General features: G+C 61.1%; 1 protein-coding gene and 1 long non-coding RNA gene across 2 annotated transcripts in view; both read left to right on the top strand.

Moving 5' to 3' along the window:
* SPTBN5 (spectrin beta, non-erythrocytic 5) overlaps positions 1–17,464 on the top strand; it is a gene marked incomplete at its 3' end in the record, with an annotated part of 44,497 nt that extends 27,033 nt beyond the window's left edge. Inside the window, 36 exon segments of the mRNA XM_060096084.1 lie at positions 75–85; positions 87–252; positions 1,523–1,547; positions 1,550–1,725; positions 1,904–2,053; positions 2,272–2,383; positions 2,794–2,889; positions 2,892–2,959; positions 3,200–3,209; positions 3,477–3,616; positions 3,768–3,935; positions 5,394–5,509; positions 5,594–5,708; positions 6,482–6,595; positions 6,776–6,833; positions 6,836–6,896; positions 7,134–7,296; positions 7,530–7,718; positions 7,994–8,071; positions 9,453–9,625; positions 10,764–10,854; positions 10,991–11,129; positions 11,178–11,185; positions 11,761–11,898; positions 11,978–12,201; positions 12,350–12,687; positions 12,690–12,718; positions 13,198–13,400; positions 13,518–13,722; positions 13,951–14,145; positions 15,050–15,210; positions 15,396–15,611; positions 15,782–15,971; positions 16,191–16,367; positions 16,537–16,641; positions 17,360–17,464. Coding sequence (XP_059952067.1) covers positions 75–85; positions 87–252; positions 1,523–1,547; positions 1,550–1,725; positions 1,904–2,053; positions 2,272–2,383; positions 2,794–2,889; positions 2,892–2,959; positions 3,200–3,209; positions 3,477–3,616; positions 3,768–3,935; positions 5,394–5,509; positions 5,594–5,708; positions 6,482–6,595; positions 6,776–6,833; positions 6,836–6,896; positions 7,134–7,296; positions 7,530–7,718; positions 7,994–8,071; positions 9,453–9,625; positions 10,764–10,854; positions 10,991–11,129; positions 11,178–11,185; positions 11,761–11,898; positions 11,978–12,201; positions 12,350–12,687; positions 12,690–12,718; positions 13,198–13,400; positions 13,518–13,722; positions 13,951–14,145; positions 15,050–15,210; positions 15,396–15,611; positions 15,782–15,971; positions 16,191–16,367; positions 16,537–16,641; positions 17,360–17,464 — 4,713 coding nt within the window.
* A 34-nt stretch (positions 17,465–17,498) lies between these two features.
* Positions 17,499–19,643, top strand: LOC132488467 (uncharacterized). The gene is made up of 5 exons (XR_009531752.1): positions 17,499–17,589; positions 17,761–17,847; positions 17,944–18,035; positions 19,238–19,331; positions 19,516–19,643. It is a non-coding gene; the product is annotated as an uncharacterized LOC132488467 (long non-coding RNA).
* The last annotated feature ends 212 nt before the right edge of the window (positions 19,644–19,855 follow it).

Here is a 19,855-nt window from a genome sequence, read left to right as displayed (position 1 = left end):
TCCGTGGGATAGGCAGGCCCTTCAGCCTCTAGGAGGACGCGACCCTTCCCTCCCTATCACTACCCTTCCCCCAGCTACAGGAGCTGCAGGACTGGAGGAACGGTGCAGAAGCTGGGGCCCGGGCCTCAGGCCCAAGCGGTGCAGCAGAGGCAGCGGGCCCTGCTGAAAGCTTGGGAGGCCCTGAAGCTGCACGTGGAGCAGCGCCAGGCCCAGCTGGAGCGGGCATGGCTCCTGGTCCGCTTCCGTGCAGCGGTGAAGGCTCTTCCCTCCCCGGGCTCTGTGTGTGTGTGTGTGTGTGTGTGTGTGTGTGTTGTACCATGAGTGCGCGTGCACTAATGAGACCCTCCAACCCTGGAGGGAAGACGAGTGGGACACGAGGAGGAAGAGCACTGGGCATGTGCGGGTGTCCGTCTGGCCAGGCAGAGGGCTGAGCGCGGGGGACGCAGCGGTGACTCCTTACGTTTGGGTCAACACCAGCCCAGGTGAGTGAGAGTGCAGTTAGGAGGCAGGGGTCCCAGCCAGAGCTCAGGAGGAGAAACAGCCCAGGAAAGCCCAGAACTGGAGATCTGAATGTCCTAGACAGTGACCTCTGGATCAGCCGGCATCTTTTTAACATCTGTGTTTAGCTCTCTGCTAGGAGCTGTGAGTGGGGAGAGAAGGTGATATAGAGCCTGTGAAAGATGGAATCACTGCCGTCAGGGAGACTATCTAGCTGCGGGGGATGAGCCTAATACCCCAGAGAGTCAGATTGGGACAGTGGGCCCTGGCTATGGGTGTCCTAGGAGTCCCCTTATCCCGGTGCCTGATAGACAGGGAGACCCAAACTATGACACAGCAAAAAGGCTTGAGTTTAGAGACCCAACTCTGCCACTTTCTAGCAGCGTGGGCTCGAGCAAGGCACTTACCCCTAGCTTGTTACCCTCTGTGTGTGAGCGTCTGGAGGTTACAAAACTCCCTCACACACGATGTGCCATTTACCCTTCTTCATCTGTGCAATGAGGTGTTGGGACAAGGATCCAAGGCCGCTCCAGCTCTAACATGTGTTTGTACACAAATCAACAGAAGAGTGTTTGTAAGTATTAAACTGGAGATTCAGAGGACAAGGCACGCAGTGAGATGGCAGGGGGGCAGGGGGGCAGGGGAGGCTTCACAAGGCAAAGAGAGCCTTGGCCCCCGATGAACACGTGAGCTTGGAAGGGATGGAAGGAAGGAGAAGAACTTCTAAGCAAGAGGGGCAAGGGGAAGCCTAGGGTGGAGAGAAGTCATGGGCAGGGCAAGGAGGAGGCTGGTCTGGCGCCTGTGGAAGTTTAGTAGCCCTGGGGGGATTGGGTTGGACAACAGCGGAGCAACGAGGTGACCACAGGCCTCGTGAACCTCACCTGGGCTCTGAGCTGGGACAGCTCGGGGCCGCTTCAGTGTGTGAGTGGATCCAGGCAGGCTGCGGTTGTGCCTCAGAGGCTGGTTCTCTGCCGCCCAGCCCAGCCCTCACCCAACTCCCTTCCTCCTTCTCCTTGGGATCCAGGTGCGGGACTGCACCTCCTGGGCACCTGTGTGTGACAGGAGCTGCAGGTGGAGGAGATCTCCCAGGAGCCCGGCAGTGGCCTGCTGAAGCTCAGCGCCCACCAGTAGCTTCGGGCAGTGCCGGAGGCCCAGGAGGAGCTGCGCCAGCAGGGTGCCCGGGTGGGCCAGCGGGCACTTTTGGCTGCAGGGACCTCCATCAAGGAGGTGGGCCCCCCTTTCCTGGTGCCCCCCCAAGCCTACCCCGTCTGAGCCTGTGCCTGATCACTGGGCCCCTACCCCAGTGCGCCACGCCAGCCTCTCCTCCGAGGCTTCCCTTGGGACCCGCTTCCATCTGGTCCACGCGGCTCTCCCCAGTGCAGGCTCTCCACATGCTCATGCCCAGGTCCAGGAAAGGCTGCAAGTCCTGCGGGACAAGCAGCAGCAGGTGTTCCAGGCCTGGGAGCAGAAACAGGAGAGGCTGCAGGCCATGCACCGGGGGCAGCTCTTCCTCAGAAAGTGCGGCCGCCTGGGCGAGACCCTCACGGCCCGGGAGGCAGGTGCCCTCACCCCATAGCCTCCCAGCACGCCCTCTTCTCCCCTCTGGCCTCTCCCCCACCGGCTCTCTTGCCTCCTGGGGCTCTGGCCCTTTCCCCAATGTGGAACCCAGAGGCTGTGCACTGCCTCGACCCAGACAGCTGCAAATGGGGGTCGGGGGCTGGCTGTCTGGACAGTGCCTTATGGCCTCTCTGACTTTTCCGTGGGCTGAGCCAGGTCTTCCGGAGAACCAGTGCCCTGGGGAGCTCCGTGCAACAGGTTGAGCAGTTGATTCGCAAGCATGAGACATTCCAGAAGGTGCTGACTGCCCAGGACGAGAAGGTAATGGGTTTGGGGGATCCTGGGCGTGGTCAAGGTGGGGTGGTCGGAGTCTGGGAACTTGGAGAGTTCTCAGTGGGGGACGTGGGTGCTCAGTGTGTACCCACAGGTAATGCTGATGTTTGGGGGTGGCCTGGGGGGCTAGGGGCACCTGGCTGGGGCTGACTGAGCAGAGTAGGACATGTGGCTTGGGAGGGCCTGGGATGGGGTGGGCCACACTGCAGGGACACAGGGGCCACATGGCTCCAGATCAGGTAGTCACAGGGGAGCAGAGTGGGGGCAGTGCGGGGAGAGCTGGGGGCTGGTTCTGGCTTGCTGGGAGGACCGGCCAGCCTTGGCCCTGTGGGCCAGCCCCTGCTCCAGCCTCCCCGAATGAGGAACCGAGAGCCGAGTTCCCCCCAGTCCCACCCCGCCCACCAGAGGCGGCTCTGTGTGAGCAGGTGAAGATGCTCGGGGGTCCCAGGGCGCAGGACCTGCCCCACAGCGTGCTGGAGCGCCGGGCTCGGGTGGAGGAGCTGACGAGAGCCGGAGACACACCCTGCATGCCTCCCTGCTGATGACTGGCTTCATCAGGGCCGCCATCCAGGTCAGAGGGCCTCTCCAGCCCAGTACCTTCCACGTGGGCCACATTTTCCAGTTTACAGATGACGTCCACCTTCACGGGCTCGTTCAGGCCTCACCACAGCCCTGTGAGGAGGATACTAAAGTTTGGAGAGTTAAATGGCTTTCCCGGAGGCCATGCTGGAGCCCAGACATTTGATTTGAAGACCCTGTATGTGGAGACCCCGCTGCTTCCTAAGCTCTCACAAAGCCGGGGCAAAGAGAGGCAGAGAAGTCCAGGGATCCAGGGCAGGCGAGCCTCACCTCCAAAATGAGGTCCCACCCAAGCTCCCTGGCCAGCCCCTTCGTGTGGCTGAGGGGCCATCTGGGCCTGGGGCTGTCTTCCTGGGCTCAGACCATTGGATCTTATTTACCAGGCACTGCCCAGCCCCACCCTTGGGCCAGCAGCCAGCTACCTGGGCACAGCTGAGGGCAGGCCTGTGGGACGTCTCTGTGGACCGAAGCAGCATCAGCATCATGAGATTCATATCCCTCCCCCACCAGGATCCAGGAGTGACTCCAGCAGCTGAAAGAACCAGTCCCTCCTGGGGACCTGAAAGATAAGTTGAGGCACGTGCAGAAACACCAGGCCTTCGAGGCTGAGGTCCAGGCCCATGAGGAGATCATAACCTCTGTTGCCAAGGTAACAGCCAGGCCCTCAGCCCCACCCTGCCCCAAAGTGAGGACGCCAGGATGACCAAGGGGAAAGGTCTGAGGCAGGGGGAGCCTGTGATGGAGAAAAAGCAGGAGAGAGAGCGACAGGCACCATCTCCTGGTGTCCCCTCTCTCCCCAGGAGGGCGAGGCTCTCCTCGCACAGAGCCACCCTCCAGTGGGAGAGGTCTCCCAGAGGCTGCAGGCACTGGGAGAAGCTGAAGTAGGGGTGGCTCTCCGGGGCCAGGACCTTGAGCACTGCCTGCAGCTCCACAAGCGGCTCCGTAAGCTCCGAGGAGTCTGGGCCGGGGTAAGGGGACCCTGCCAGTGCATCCCACATCAGGAAGCAGTGACCGTGCATGGGCTGTGGAGCCAGATGTGGGCCCTCATGTCAGCTCCGCGCTTAAGACCTGACTCGCTTAGGCAGACTCCCTCACCTCACCAAGCCTTAGTTTCTTCATCTTTAAAATGGGGATACCGCTTATCTCATAGGTAAGAGAGCATATATGTATGTTGGTGGTTACAGGAATCTATACATGTGATAAAACTGCCTAGAGCTATACCTTCCCACACACACACAGGTGCATGCATGTAAAAGCTGCTGAACTCTGAATAAAGTCTGTAGTCTAGTTAACAATTATACCAAAGTCAATGTCCTGGTTTTCATATTGCACTATAGTTATGTAAGATGTTACCATCAGGGGAAGCTGGGGGAAGGGTACATGGGCCTTCATTATATACTTGTGCAATTTCCTGTGCATCTATGATTATTTCAAAGTTTAAAAAAAAGGATGCATGTACGCCTGGGTGTAGTAGATAATCAATAAACTGCAGTTGCTCAGAAGTCTCATTCAGCATCTCCTCCCCAGCCCCTACTCATACACACACCAAAATCAATTTCCCTTATGCGGTATAGAGGAAAGAAATTGACCAAGTGCATTCACAATCATGTATTAAGAGCCCAGACATGCTAACCTCACCCCCTGAAGTAAGTATATGACTTTTTTAAAAGGCTGCAGTGCTCCAATCTAAGATGGCCTTTACTAACGGTGGAATTTCACAGCCACTGTGCCAGATGCTGTAGGAGAAAGAGTGTTAGATAGACTTGAGGAGCTGGGTTTGAGTCCTGGCTCTGCCATAAATTCACCAGGTTAGTCTCTGATCTCTGCTCCAGCTCCTATAAAAGAGAGAAACCCCCTTCCCTGCGCACCTATGAGACACCTATTGGGAAGCGCTTTGGAAATGTAGACCAGTGCAAGGCGCTTTTACTGGGGCAGGACACCTGCAGTCCATCCACTGTCAGGGTCCCCAGCCCCGTGTAGCCACGAACCCCACCCAGTGTCTAAGCAGTGGCAGCCTCAGCCCAGTGACTCCCAGGGACAGGGACACCCAAACCTAAGGAGGCTGGCACTCACCATTTCATTCAACCCCTTACTTTGCTTTTCTTATCCTGAGAAGCTGCATTTTAACTTTAAAAGCTTCTGTTCATCAGTGCATGCCTGCCCTCCTGCTCCTGCGTGGTCCCGACCTGGGGAGCAGATTTCCTAGCCTTAGAGATGACCCTGGGCTACAGACCCCAGGTGCATCTTGCTCAGTGCACCTGGCATGGGATGGGATGGCCACGGCAGAGGAAGCAGCTGCCTCCACTCCCCAAACGTGCAGTCCCTCGAGCTCCCTCAGGCCCGAGCACACTCTCCAAGTGTTGATGCAGTGCAAAGAAGGGGCTCGGAGCAGGTGCCACAGATGCCCTCCGCCTGCACCTCCACAGGACATGGTGGGTGATGCACACATCAGGAGCATCAATGACTTGTCCCTGCAGTTCAAGAACCAGGACCCTGAGCAACTCAAGACCACCTGCCAGCGGTGACAACAGCTCAACAACAGGCCAGTCTCAGAGCCGGAAGCAGTGGGGCTGGGAGAGGGAGCTGGAGGGTCACCTCAGACTCAGCCTTACACCCTCTCCATCAGGTGCAACGGTTTCCATGGCAACCTGCTCTGCTACCAGTGGCAGCTTGAAGGGGCCCTGGAGATACACATGTTGTCCCAAAAGCTGGATGACCTCACTCAGCAGATGTGGGAGAAGGTAAGCAGTGGAACTGCTGATGCAGCCAGGGAGCCAGTGCGTCTCCCGCCTCCCCCGCCTCTCCTCTTCAGCTGGGTACCTGGAGGCAGGTCCCAGCAAGGGGCCGTCCGAGGGTCTGCCAGCGGTTCTCAGGGTCAACTCCGGACCTAGAAGCCCCCATTTGCTTCTAGGAGGCTGGCCCACCTGCCGCCTTTCTCTCCCAGAAGCACTGTGAGGCCAGAGGCCAGAGCATCCCGCTCCCCACCGTTTCCTCTGTTGTCCCCGAGCAAGGCCAGAACCCGCAGGAGGTTTGCCCCGGGATTGTGTCAGCAGCCACAGAGAAACCTGGCCTAGACGCTGGCAGAGGTGGGAGTGGGGAAGTTGTACGTGGCCTGAGAAGCCCCCTGTGAAGCACGTGGCGCCCTGTTCTGAGCGTGCAGAGGGCTCTGTTCTTACTGCCCCTCTGGTCCCTGTCTCACCCAGGCCAGCCCATCTCAGTTCCCTGCAAAGGAACGAGGGTCAAGTGAGACCACACATGTGGAAGCAGCACGCCCGTGGAGGTTCCTACCACCAGCGAAACTCCAGCCCTAAGTCTCTCCTGGGAACCTTCCTCCCTCACAGAAGGAAGGGACCTGTGGTCAGGGCCAGCGGCCTGCTCCAGCCCGTGGAGGGCCCTGGGAAGGGAATCAGGCTGGGTGCTTGCTTCCCACACAGAAACCCTGTGGCCAGCGACCCCTCTGCAGTGAGGGAGGAGCTGGAGAAAAGGCTGATAATAACGCCCCCTTTCTCCCCAGGCCACCCTGGTCCAGGCCCTGGACTGTGGGAAAGATCTGGAGAGCATGCAGAGGCTGAGGCAGAAACACGAGGAGTTGGAGCAGGAAATAGACCTCATCCAGGCCCAGGTGGAGGTGTGCAGCTGGGTGTAGAGGTGGCCCCAGGCCCAGGGCACCTCCTCCGTGGGACCCTGGGCAGGCACGTGGCGGGGCGGGGGGCCAGCCAGGTCCACTGAGCTGTACAACCACAGGCTGGGCTCCCCTGAGCACCACCTGCCTCCCTGCCCCAGCCGCTGACCCTGGCTTCCCACACAGCCTGTAGAGCATGAGGTAGGCCGCTTCTGCCAGAGAAGCCCTGAGGCCGCCCACACCCTTGCCGCAAGCATCAGGCGATGATGGGCAGCTGGTGGCAGCTCCAGAGTGGGGCCCAGAAGCGGTACAAACCCCCAGGCCTCTTTCCCTCACTGCTCTCGCTGACCCATCCCCTGCAGCGTCTCAATCCCCACCCTTCCCTAAGAGTCTTTCTCCATCCTTCTAATAACCATCTGTATGGCCACCCTATTAATTCCCAGCCCATGGGCCCTTCTTTGGCTGAGGGGATTCAGGGACAGAAGGCACTGGCGGGGGAAAGGGGCTCAGAGGCCCTAGGACTAGCTGATGAACCCTATGGCAGGAAGAAGTCGCTGGATGCCTTGCACCAAGCTCAGAAGTGACAGGCAACGCTGCAGAAATTGCTGATCTGGGCCCAGAGGCTGTGAGCTGAGATGGACGCCGAGAGCACCCCCAGCAGCCTCGCGGATGTCCAGAGCATGTTGCAGGAACATCAGGATCGCAAGGTGAGCGGTCCAGACCCTGAGGCCTTTCCTGGGATCTCGCCTCCTCTCTGGCTTCCCCCTTACTGTGATCCCACTTTTCTCTTGGGTTCTTTCTGCATCGGCTACCTCTGCCTTTCTCCTCTTCCCTCTAACCCCCTCAGTTGTCTTCCCCACCTCTCCTCCCTCCCACTGGGCCGCTTCCCTTCCACTCAGAAAGCCTCAGACTCTGGGATCTGAGCCCAGACCTCTTACAGGCCAAGCTGGATGCCCGAACAGACAGCATCAGCCTGGCCCGAAGCACTGGGCAACAACTGCTTGCCGCCGGGCACCCATCCACCCCCGACACCCGCCAGGCCCCGGCTGGTTTAGACCAGGATCTGAACAGCCTGGAAGGGGCCTGGCAGGAGCACCAGCTCCACCTGCATCAGGCCTTGGAGCTACAGGTAGCCGCCTCCATCCCGCCCCCATCCCTGGGGCCTGTACTAAACCCACTGCCCCTCGTCAAAGCCAAAGCCAGAGAGGCTGCCGTGCCAGGGGCTTTTCCCACCACTCACCGCCCACCACCTACCACTCAGCTCACCCACGGCAAATCTTGCCTGCTGTGGACTCCTGTTGAGCCAGGCCCCAGGTCCATGGTTTCCCACTGGGCCACCAACAGGGTCACTCCACCTGCAGTGACTGGACCCTCTGCTCACTTCCTCTTGCCTTTTCTTAACAGCTGGTTCTGAGCTCTGTGGAGCACGTGGAAAGTTGGCTCTGCAGCCTGGAAGCCTGCCCAGCCAGTGAGGGTCTGGGGGTAGGTGCCCCGCAGGAGTGAGGGAGTGTTTGCCGGGGCAGCAGGAGTGAGGGAGTGTTTGCCGGGGCAGCGGGAGTGAGGGGGTGTTTGCCGGGGCAGCGGGAGTGGGGGGGTGTTTGCCGGGGCAGCGGGAGTGGGGGGGTGTTTGCCGGGGCAGCGGGAGTGGGCGGGTGTTTGCCGGGGCAGCGGGAGTGGGGGGGCGTTTGCCGGGGCAGCGGGAGTGGGGGGGCGTTTGCCGGGGCAGCGGGAGTGGGGGGGCGTTTGCCGGGGCAGCGGGAGTGGGGGGGCGTTTGCCGGGGCAGCGGGAGTGGGGGGGCGTTTGCCGGGGCAGCGGGAGTGGGGGGGCGTTTGCCGGGGCTGCGGGAGTGGGGGGGCGTTTGCCGGGGCAGCGGGAGTGGGGGGGCGTTTGCCGGGGCAGCGGGAGTGGGGGGGCGTTTGCCGGGGCAGCGGGAGTGGGGGGGCGTTTGCCGGGGCAGCGGGAGTGGGGGGGCGTTTGCCGGGGCAGCGGGAGTGGGGGGGCGTTTGCCGGGGCAGCGGGAGTGGGGGGGCGTTTGCCGGGGCAGCGGGAGTGGGGGGGCGTTTGCCGGGGCAGCGGGAGTGGGGGGGCGTTTGCCGGGGCAGCGGGAGTGGGCGGGCGTTTGCCGGGGCAGCGGGAGTGGGCGGGCGTTTGCCGGGGCAGCGGGAGTGGGCGGGCGTTTGCCGGGGCAGCGGGAGTGGGGGGGCGTTTGCCGGGGCAGCGGGAGTGGGGGGGCGTTTGCCGGGGCAGCGGGAGTGGGGGGGTGTTTGCCGGGGCAGCGGGAGTGGGGGGGTGTTTGCCGGGGCTGCATTAGAGATCAAACCAGCCAGTGCTGCCAGAGCTCCCCAGGCCAAGGGCATCTCCCGACCCTCAAGCCCGTCGGTCACTGAGCGGTGGCTTACCCGTCCATTGCTGGCAGTTCTTATGCATCTGGGGCTGGGCCCTCTGTGGGGGCTCAGAGGGTGAGCCTGTGGCCCTTGACGCATTCTTGCCTCCTTTTCCCAACACCCTTCTCTCCTCTGCCCCCGTCACTTCCTTACACCCAGAGGTTTGCTTTTCCCACAACTGTCCCAACCCCTGTGGCAGGCAAGCCGGACTCATGGGGGTCCTCAGAGGATGATCAGGGGCCGTTTCCTGTGCTGACGTAGCCTTACTGGGAGTGCAGAGGAGAGGGTGTCCCTGTTATGTGGAGGAGTTCCACCTGCTAACCTAACACTTGACCCTTATCCCCCATGCCTTTCCTGGTTGAGAATCGCTGCCCTAAAGCCAGATACAGCCTTGAGGGATTGGGGGGATGTGTCCGGTAGGAAAGTAGATAGCTTGGGACTGGGAAGGGGCATCCCTGTAGACAGTATCACTTCCCAGGACTCCTTGCTTGACGTGGAAATGCTGCTGTGGAAGTAGAAGATGCATGAGCGAGACCTGGAGGCACAGGCGGAGAAGATCAGCACGCTGGGAGCCTCCACCCACAGCCTGCACCAGGGTGGACAGCCTGAGGCCCAGGGTGCCCTGGGCCGGTGCCAGGCCATGCTCCTGAGGTACCTCTGGCTCTGGCTGTGGGAGCCATGGGTGGGCTGGCACAGGCATCAGGCTCTTCCCTTGCCCTTGTATCCCTTAGCCTGGGCTCACCAGGCTTTTCCAAGGGCTGAGTTCAGATGCCAGGGCCCCAGCGCTCTTGAACCTGCAGTGTGTCAACCTGTTATGGAGTCAAACAGCACATGGTCACTCAGCTGAGATAAAGGGGACTTTTAAAAAGAAGCACATGTTTAAGAAACCAAAAGAGAGACGACCTCATGAAATGGCAATACCAGAGCACAGCAGTTAGCCAGACAGCGCTGAGTTCCTGCGCTGCCCTTTCACAGCAGGACTTAGGGCAGATTCCTCATAGTCTCATGTCTACAGTGGGGGGATAAAAATACCTGCCTCTTAGGGTTGTGGTCAGGATGAGAAAGGAATCCTTGATGTCCCGGTGTGGTGCCTGGCACGTAGTGGGTTTGCATGCAGGGAGCATATTTCTTATGCTCATTTAACTGAAGCTGGCACAGCTATGAGACTCCAGTCTCTGCCTTTTTTCCTCATAAAAGCCCATCTGGTTCAGCTGCCTCGTCCAGCCCCTCAGACGTTTAGATCAAGGCAGATTTGGCCAAAAGCTGGATTCCAGATTGGTGGGGGTCTCCGTCCTTCCCAGAGAGACCACCAGGGCCCACTGTGTTTGTGGCTCCTGAGCTGGTGCCCTGGCGGCCATCCCCTCCTCTTCCCTGCAGGTGGACCCCACCTGGGTACCCGAGGTCTTTGATTGACAGATGGAAAATGTTGGTTTGCTGGTCTCTGTCAACACTCCCTGCCCCCCCTCCAGCCCCCTTAGGTGGTTCCTGGCAGGCCCGGCTGTCCCCCAGGACAGTGCCGTCTTGACCCCCTCCCTCTCAGGCTTCTGGTATCCTCCAGGGGGCTGTTTTCATTCCATCAAGACTCTGCATCTCCTCTGCCCTCCACACCCTTTGGCAGCCCCAGCAGGAGGAGACAGACTCAGGGTATATTGATACACAAGAAAGGCTGTCCTGGGCTGGAAGGGCACACCTATGCACCTGTGTGTGCATGTGTGGGCACACACACACACGTAGCAGCTCCAGGTCCCAGTGAGCAGACCTGAGGCCCCTGACACCCTCCTTCCGGCAGGAAAGAGGCACTCCTGGAGCAAGCCAGGACCCGTCACCGCCAGCTGGAGGAGCTCGGGCAGCTGCAGCCTTTGCTGCAGGGTTTCTACGATGTTGGCCGGTGTGGGGAGTGGTTGTGGTGAGAGAAGGGGCTGCCCCCGAGACAAGCCACTCTTCCTTGGGGCAGCCCAGAGGTTAGGGTGAAGGAGAGCCCTAGGCAGCAGGGCCTGTTCCTCCCGGTGTGCCCAGGTGGCCGCATGGCTGAGGGAGAAGAACCTGGTGGTCCTGGAAGAGGGCTGGCAGGACCCAGCCGGGCTGCAGGCACAGTTGCGGCGGCTGCAGAATCTCCAGGCCGAGCAAGGCACGAGTGTACACACCACTAGCAAAGGTTGCAGACGGTGAGGTCTTGGGGACCAGGGATGGGCTTACAGGCCAGAGCAGAGGGTGACCCCACAGAGCCCTGGCAGCTGGCTCTGAATCACAGCCGTGGATGGCTGACCTTCGAGTGCTTTCTGCATTCAAACGCCGTGCTAAGCACCAAAGGGCCGTGAGACGCAGTGGCTTCCCTGTGCACCCTCTCCAAAAATAGTGCCTTTTCAAGAATTTTAAAGATGGTGTTTTGGCGTGATGGCTTTAGCAGCTCTCTTGGAAAGACATCAGAGGACAGAGTCAGGGTATGTAGCCAGCAGTCCTGTGCGTGTAGGAGTCAAAGTACAGCACCTTTTAAATTTACCCTCTTCCACCTGCAAAGGGCAGGCCCTGACCCCAGGCTGCTTTTCTCTGATATAAAGTACCCTGCTAAGTATTTGAAATGTTTGATCTCATTTAAACAAAATACCCATTATTATCTCCATTACATGGATAAGGAAAATGAGCTCAGAGAGGTTAAGGAACTTGCCCAAGATCACACAGCTAGCACACAGACTCTGCAGCTGGAGGGGCTGGTGGTTGGAGCCAACACGAGTGCCCTGACACCAGCAGTCCTGAGTCCACGAGGTGTGTGCCATGTGTGGCTGTAGGAGGGGCAGAGGCTGCTGCGGGATGGCCTCACATTCTCAGAGACCATGCAGGAGCGGCTACAGGAGCTGAGAGAATTCTGGGAGGAGCTACAGGCCAACTGCCGGAGGAAGGCAGCCAAGTTACAGGAGGCCCATGAGGTGAGGCTGTGCGGTCCTGGAGCGTGCTGGGAGCAGCTCTAGACTCTCCCCCTCGTGCCCACCTCACATTCTACCCCAGGCCCTGCGTCTCCGGCAGAGCGTGGAGGAACTGGAGAAGTGGTTGGAGCCCGTGGTGCTCAAACTGAGAGCCCCCATTGGGGGCCCAGAACAGCCTGGACTGGACGAGCTCCTGGGGGCTCAGGGAGAGCTGGACAGGCAGGCCAGGCACGCACAGGCCTTTGTCCGGGAAGGCCACTGCCTTGCCCAAGACATGGAAGAGCAGGCCCAGCGGCTACTTCAGCGGTAAAGCCGTCCCTCCCCTCTGTCCCCCAGCTCGGTTCCTCGGGGCCCTCCCTGCCCATGGTGAGGGGCACAGAGCAGGTGAGGTGGTGTGCGGGTCATAGTGTGGCCCTGATCCTGATGACCAGGGTGCCCCCTGTCCCGTCATCAGTCGCCTCGGGCTGGAAGCTTCTCCCTGGATTCTTTGTTGGTCACAGGGGCAGGGTTCTCTCTGGGGGCAGCTGTGGGATCCCACCGGGCTTGAGACGCGACTCTGGGTCCCCCGAGGAGCACCCAGGAGCATCCCCCGTCTTCCTCCGACTCTGCAGAACCTGGAGACTGAGATGAGCAGCCCAGAGGCTCTGACCCGGGCAGCAGTTGGCACAGGGCACGAGCTGGTGCAGGCTGGGCGCTTTGCTGCCCGCGACGCGGCTGCCCGGGCGCAGCAGCTGGAGGATGCCGTGGGCCACCTGCAGGCAGAGGCTGCGCAGAGGCGACAGCGGCTGCAGCAGGCCAGGAGGCCCAGCAGTTCCTGATGGAGGTGAGGGGGTGTGATGGGGCACGAAAGGGCGGGGGTTGGTCATGAGGACACCCAGAGGGTAGGCAGGGCTGGAAGGTAACCCCCAGGTGGGGCTCCGGGCTCTCTGTGCATCTTCTGTCACCTCCACTAAGTTGTCTCCTGCCCCCAAGATCTTCCTTCAGCATGTTTCCCAGGAAACAGCCCACTGGGTTTGGTTCGGTTTGGTTTTGCTGTTTTTTCTAAACCAATGATTCTCAATCAGTGATTCACATCAGTATCACCTGGAACTTTTAAGAAGTGCTGACACTCAGCTCTATTCCAGACCAAATCAGAATCTTAAGGGGTGAGAGCCAGGCGTAGCGAGTTGTGAAAACTCTCAGGTGATCCCCATCAGCCAAGTTGAGAACCACTCACTGCTCTAAATCTCGAGGCCATGAACTCAAAAGTTGGGAGCCCTGGAGGGCATCGCCCAGGGAAACCTGTCCTCTATGTCACCCCAGCTCCCAGAGGCAGAATCCTGGCTGGAAGAACGGGGCTGTGTTCAAGAACGGGACATTGAGGATATGGGCCAGAGTGCCGAGGCCACGCAGGCCTTTCTGTGGTGGCTGGCGGCCACCAGGAGAGACCTGGAGGGGTTCAGCACGCGCATCCAGATGCTGCAGCAGACAGCAGTCCTCCTCGAGAGCGGGCAGAACCCAGAAACGTGCGTTGGAGCCAGGCCCAAATAGGGAGGAGCAGGGAGGGGCTCTCCCTACAGAGGCACGAGGCCGGTCCAGCCTGGAGAGGAAGGGCCCCAGGCGGATTGTCCTTCCTGCCGTAGCCCCAAGTTGCTCGCCCTGATGCTCGCGGTGAGGGACACCCACTCGGGGCTGTTGCAGAGAGCGGAGGGCAGGGGGCAAGGCCTTTGGGAGCAGCTGCAGCTCCACCAACTGGAGCGGGACGCCCTGCTCCTGGACGCCTGGCTGGCCAGCAAGGTGGCCACTGCCAAGTCCCAGGACTACAGGCAGGACCTGGAGGCTGTCAAGGTGAGTCACTCCTGAGCAAACCTGGAGGAGCGTAGATTGAGTGGCCCGCAAGGGCAGAGAAGGGGGAGGGGGCCACACAGGAAGTGGGGGGCTCTGGGAGGATCCCCGTGGTCCTAGAGGCAGGGCCAAGGGACGTCAGAAGTGGCAGATACTGCCGAGCCCTTCAGTAGCTTTGAGAGCTGCTGGACGCCACCTCCAGAGTGACCTCCCTGGCCCTACACCCTGCAGGTGCTGGAAGAGAAGTTCGATGCTTTCAGAAAGGAAGTCCAGAGGCTGGGACAGGCCAATGTGCAGGCCCTGTGGAAGCAGGCAGGCTCCTTGGAATGGGCAGCACCCAGGTGCTCTCCCCAGATTCAAGGACAGCGGAGTCACATCGAGGCCGCTTGGGACAGACTGGACCGGGCAGTGAAAGCCCGCACACAGGTAGGTGCCCCAGTCTCAGCCAGGGGCAGCCAAGGGGCTGGGACAGCTGTGTAATCTGCCTGGGCCAGGGATAGGCAGCCCCGCCGTGTGTGTGTGTCTGTGTGTCTGTGTGGAGCAAGGTGGCTGCCTCCAACTCCCAGTGCCAAGCAGATCAAAAGTCACAAAGTCTTCCACCTCCAGCCCTCTCCGAGTCTCTCCACCGATTTGGTTTCCCCCTGTTGCAGCTCACACCTCCAGGGAGAAACAGGAAGCATGTCTGGCCAGCTCCTGACCCACCACAAAGCCCCCTCCAAACATAGGCTTCAGGTTTATTAAGACACAGGCCCCGTTGGTCTCTTGTCCTTCACCACACCCACTAACTGGGCAAGATCGCTCCAGCCATTCACTCTTCTCATCTAAATGCTCTGAGTGGATCTGTGTGCTGAGGACATTCTCAGCACTTCTCCACGACCTTCACTCTCAGCCACAGCTGGTAGTTTCTAGAAAAGCAGTCCAGGTCCCCGAGCCCCTGACAGAGCCTGCAGCCCAGAGATGCCGCCTCTGAGCGTCCTGGGCAGGCAGGCTCCTGAGGCGACCCTCTTCATCTCAGCCAGATGCCCCCAAAACAACCTCCTCCCTCCTGTGGACTCATTCCCACCTGCTTCCAAGCCCCCACCTCTGCCCCTCTCATGAGTTGGGCACTGAAGACCCTCTCCTCACAGAATCTCCCAGGGCCCTACCCCGTCATCAGTAACATCACACATTCACAGAGCAGCTGCCACATCTGGGACATTTCCTGTACCCGGTGGTCATGAACGAGTCACCAAGCCCCATGGACCTCCTTGTTTAAAAGGAAGTGGCCCGGGAGGCTACATCTCCAGGGAGAGAGGACCCTGGCCGGAGCAGGCCCTCCCCGCTCTCTCAGAACCTGGCCATGGCCCGTGAGGTCTGCGGCTTTGAGCAGGTTGCAGCCGAGCTCCGGGGCTGGATGCAGGAGAAGGCGGCCCTGGTGGCAAGAGGTGCCTGTGGCCGCAGCCCAGCACCGTTGCAGACCCTGCAGCAACAGCACAGATGCCTGGAGGAAGGGTCCACGCCCCGTGGGCTGCCCGTCTGACTTCCTCCCCTGGGTAAGGGGACCCCAGAGGTGGGAAGGGAGGGCCTGCATGCCCAGGCTGTGGAGGTGGACTTCTCAGAGGATGGGTGCTCCCTGAAGAGGAGCAGGCATCGGGTTGCCAGGGGGTAAGGCCTGATCCTGTGTTCTGGCTGCAGAGGGAACTGGCAGCGACGGAAAAGGAGGTGGCCCAGGTGCAGATGGAGACCTGCCAGCTGGGCCAGCTACACCCTGTGGCTCAGGAGGGCCTGGCCAAGCAACTGGCTGAGGTGCAGGAGGCCTGGGCCACCCTGAATGTGAAGGTCCAGGAGCAGGGTCGGCAGCTGGAGGAGGCTGCCCAGGGCCACGCCTTCCTTGGACGCTGTCGGGAACTGCTGTAGGTGGCATCCTGCCCCGGCTGTTGGCTCAGCTCTGCCCTGCAGGGCGGGGGTCACCCCAGCTCTTTGGAGAGCTATAGTCCCCATCTCCCTATGCAGCTCATGCCCTGCCCCCCACCCCAGTCTGCCCTCCTGGCCCTGACAGCAGCTTCCCCTCCCTGCCCCGCAGAGCATGGGCTCAGGAGAAGCAGGGGCTGCTGTCCTCAGAGGAGCTGGCTGGGGATGTGTCTGGGACGGAGCGGCTCCTGGAGCTGCTGGAGGAGCTGGGGCAACAAATCAAGGGGCACTGCCGTCAAGCCCAGGCTGTGCAGCAGGAAGGGCAGCAGCTGGTGGACAACGGCCGCTTCACATCCCTGGAGGTATGAGCACAGAGATGGGTCTGGGGCTGAGCTGGGCACACAGCCCAGTTACCCTCTAAGCAGGAGCAGAAGGCCAGGCAGGGGGCGGAGAGAGGGGGGCCGAGACGGGGAGGGTCCAGGCCTCACGGTCTTCCCTCGACACCTCTGCTGGGCGCTCCAGCCCTGCCCCACCCCGTGGCTCTGCCTGAGCATCTCACCCCCAGCACCCCGTCCCCCCAGATGACAGAGTGCCTGCAGGAGCTGGATGGTCAGCCGCGGGCACTCAGGGAGGCCTGGGCCCTGCACCGGGAGCGCTGTGAGGGGAGCTGACGTCTGCAGAAGCTGCAGCAGGGGCTGGGCCAGGCTGAGGCCTGGCTGGCCTGCCGGGAGGACCTCCTGCTGGACCGCAACCGCAGGGTGAGCTGAGGCCCTGCCCCTTAGCTGGCTGCACCATCTGGCAGCTACAGCCAAGGGCAGATCCTGCTGCTCCCCTGCGCCCTGGGCCCCGGGCCAGGTTGCAGAGGGTGAGGGAATGGCTCTCTGCACCCCCGAGGGCTGGGTCACACCCTGGCTTGCTTCTCCCCAGCGCTCCGTGTCAGATGTGGAGTGGCTGCTCTGCAGACACCAGGACTTAGAAAAGCTGCTGGCTGCCCAGGAGGAGAAGTTTGCCCAACTGCAGAGGAAGGCAGGGGTGAGTGGAGGTTGAAATGAGGGTGCACTGGGAGATAGGGGCCTGGGGGCCCATCGGGGGGGCGGTCCTGGTCTCAGCCCGAGAGTCAGGCTCTCTCCAGGCACTGAGCCCACATCTGACCCTCAGGAAAGCCCTATTCTTTCCCTTGCTGGCTGTCATGTCCTGTCGCCCACACCTCCAGGTAGGCTAGGGCGCCGTGTGCACTGGGATGAGAGGGAAGTCTCCTGAGCTGGAGCAGGAAAAGATGAAGAACAGTGAGGACACGAGGGCTCTCTGGGTGGGAGGCACGTGGGGAGGAGAGGCTGGGGCACGGAGCCCCCAGAGCCCTGGCCTGGCTCCCCTGGCTCCCCTCCCGAAGGTGGAACAGAAGCCGCAGGTGAAGGGGCTGAAAGGCAGGACAGGTGGCAGTGGGCTGACCTCCCTCCAGCAGAGCCCTTGGGAAGCTGGTGGCCTGGAGCACAGCTGACCGAGACAGGGGCCCTGCAGCCACGTGTCCCCGTCGGGCCTCGCATACCCTTCGCCACCACCGTCTCCCTGGAGAGCGCGGCAGGGACCGTCAGGGTAGGGAGCCCCACCCCGAGCCAGCACTGCAGTACCAGGGACCCGGGGTCACCAGGGATGAGGAGGTTGGGGAGGTTCGGATGCCTCGCCCACCTTCCAGAGGGGGACCCGGCCTCTAAGCTGGTCATATTTCCCGGGCCCCATCTTGCATTTTCAGGATGCAAAGGGTGCCCCCGCCATTGGGACTTTCGGAGCTTACGCAGGAGCCCCTGCCTGGGAGGAGCCAGGGAAGTGCCCAGAAACTGCTTCCGCAGCAGCTGCCCTCCACAGAGCCACTCGAGGCCTCAGAGGGCAGCGGGGCCTGGCACGCTCAAGTTGTGGTGCCCACCGCGGCAACTGGACAGTCTGGCTCCCCGGGGCCACTTCACAGCTTCTGTCCTCGCCCAGGTTGGGGTAGGCCCCTCATCCTCCTCTTCCTGGGTTCCCTGGAAGTTTACCCCCTGGCTCCCTCTTCCCCGTGGGCACCTTGGTCCAGTCCAGTCCTTTCCCTGGGAGCCTCTGGAGACACACAGTCAGGCTTTGGCAAGGCTGGTGCGGCCTTACGCCTTCTCTCCACAGCCCGGCGTGAGCCCCAGGGACGGCTGCCCTGGGACCTCGAGGGGCAGCTGCCCAAGCCTGCTCCAGGACAAGCGGATGGCAGCTGAGGTACCAGGCAGTGGGTGGGAGGGCGGAGGACAAGGAAGGACCCACAGGGAAGAGCAGAGACAGCCACGGTAAGCGCTACCGCTCATTTCTCCTCAGAACACGGCGTCCACGGCCACCCTTGACCTCGCAGGAGCCCAGCGCGAGAGGCCAAGGGATCACCAAGATGGAAGACACACTTTCCCCTTAAGGTGAGGGCCATGTCGGGGGAGACACGCTGACTCGACAGGCACAGCCCCCCGAGGGCAGCTGAGGGGGCCTCCGCACTGGAGACAGCTGGGCTCGTGACTGGGGGGCAGGCTGCCTGCGGCGGAGACCGTCTGCAGCACCACCTGAAGGGCAGGCTGAGAGCTGGCAGGGAGCCCCGAGCAGCGCGGCAGGCAGGCTCCAGGGGAAGCCTGGGGAACGGGGCGGGCGTGAGGAGCATCGATTCCCTGGGCCCCAAGCTGCTGGCATTTGATGCGTCCTTGGAAGTTTCACATCTACTATCTCTATGCCTGAGAGGTAAGTGGGAATTCTTTTTTTCCCTCAATTTAAGGCCCAGAGAGGGTAAGCAACTTGCCAGAGATCACATAGCTAATTAGTAGAAGCAGAGCCAGGCTTGATGCCCTGACAGCCTCCCGGTTCTGTTCCACCTACTTTGGAGTCTGACCCCGCTAAGCCCTTCCCTCAAGGATCTTCATGGGCTTCCCCGTGCTCTGCTCTGCTCATGAGGCCTTTTCTAACCTTGTAGTCTTCAAACAGCTCTGAACGCACCTCCCTTGGGCTGTCTTATAGACAGTGGCCAAGCCCAGCTCTACTACTAGGAGGAATACACAGAAAGCACCCCTTGGACCAGAAATTTTTCATCATTGTGGTCTGACAGGCTCCGTGTGGAGAGAGCGTTTAGGGGCCCCACCTGGGAGTCCCTCTGGGTTCCTGGCTCTGTTCCTTACACTGTGTCTGTTCCCCTGGGATCTCCCTGAGGCTGTCCTTCCAGAATCCCAAAGGGACCTGAGTTTCTCCAGGCTAAGCCTCCCTGAGCCCATCGGCATTCAGTCTTCCAGGAGGCCGGATGCAGGAGGGGGAACCTGCCCCCGAGTGCTGGGCCTGGGCTGCCTCTCAGCGTGGGTAAGGCTTGGTGTGTGCGGAGCCGCCAGAAGCAGGCGCCTCTTAGACCGTTTGGGCCGCTATAACAAAGATACCACAGACTGGGTAGGTTGTGAACAACAGACATTTCTCTCTCACAGTTCTGGAGGCTAAGAAGTCACCTCAAGGCCCCTCCTCTTAATACCATCAGCTTGGGGGTAGGATTTCAGGCCATGGCAAGGAGGAAGGAGCAGGCATGGAGTCTGCTGCTGCAGATGGCCAACCACTGGGCCAGGCTGACCACTGTTCTTCCTTGGCTCTGCAGCCCCCAGTCTGAGCCCAGAGCTCCGAGCCAGACCCTTGGGCTTCCCGGATGAGCGCTCTGCTGAGAAGGTGCCCGGCCCAGCCGCTCCGCTCAGGTAGGGCACCTGGGTGTGTGGGCGGGAGTCCCGAGCCCCCATGACTGGCACAGACGCTGCCCTCTTAAGCCCAAGGAAGGTCCTGGGACTCAAACTACACTGCTCAGGTGTGGGGCCACCCCCGCCCTGTCACGGTCTCAGCAGTGAAGACAAGAGTCCAGACCTGAGGCTCCTTTCCCCCCAGGTTCCCCGGCTTCCCCCGCCCTCCTCGCCAAGGGAGACATGACTGTGCCGATAGCCACCCTCGGCCCGTGGGCTCCCGCAGAGGAAACTGCATGAGGCTCCCGCCGGCTGTCTTGCTCAGGCCAGACCCACGGTGAGTGTACCAGGCTTCCCTTTGCACACGCCAGGAAGCCTCCCGGGTGCCCACACACTCTCCCCCTCCTTGCTCTCCTCCTGTCCTTCCTCTCCAAGATGCAGCACTGCTTGCAAGGCAGTCAGACCCCTCCTGCACCCTTGCTCCTGTCCCCACTGTCTGTCTCCATCCTCCCAGCTTTTCCCCAGTCCAAGGACTAGGTCCCTGC

The sequence above is a fragment of the Mesoplodon densirostris genome, chromosome 4, assembly GCF_025265405.1.
Source record: "Mesoplodon densirostris isolate mMesDen1 chromosome 4, mMesDen1 primary haplotype, whole genome shotgun sequence".
Classification (NCBI taxonomy): domain Eukaryota; kingdom Metazoa; phylum Chordata; class Mammalia; order Artiodactyla; family Ziphiidae; genus Mesoplodon; species Mesoplodon densirostris.
Note: the sequence above shows the minus strand (reverse complement) of the source record. Positions and strands in the feature narration are given on the sequence as shown.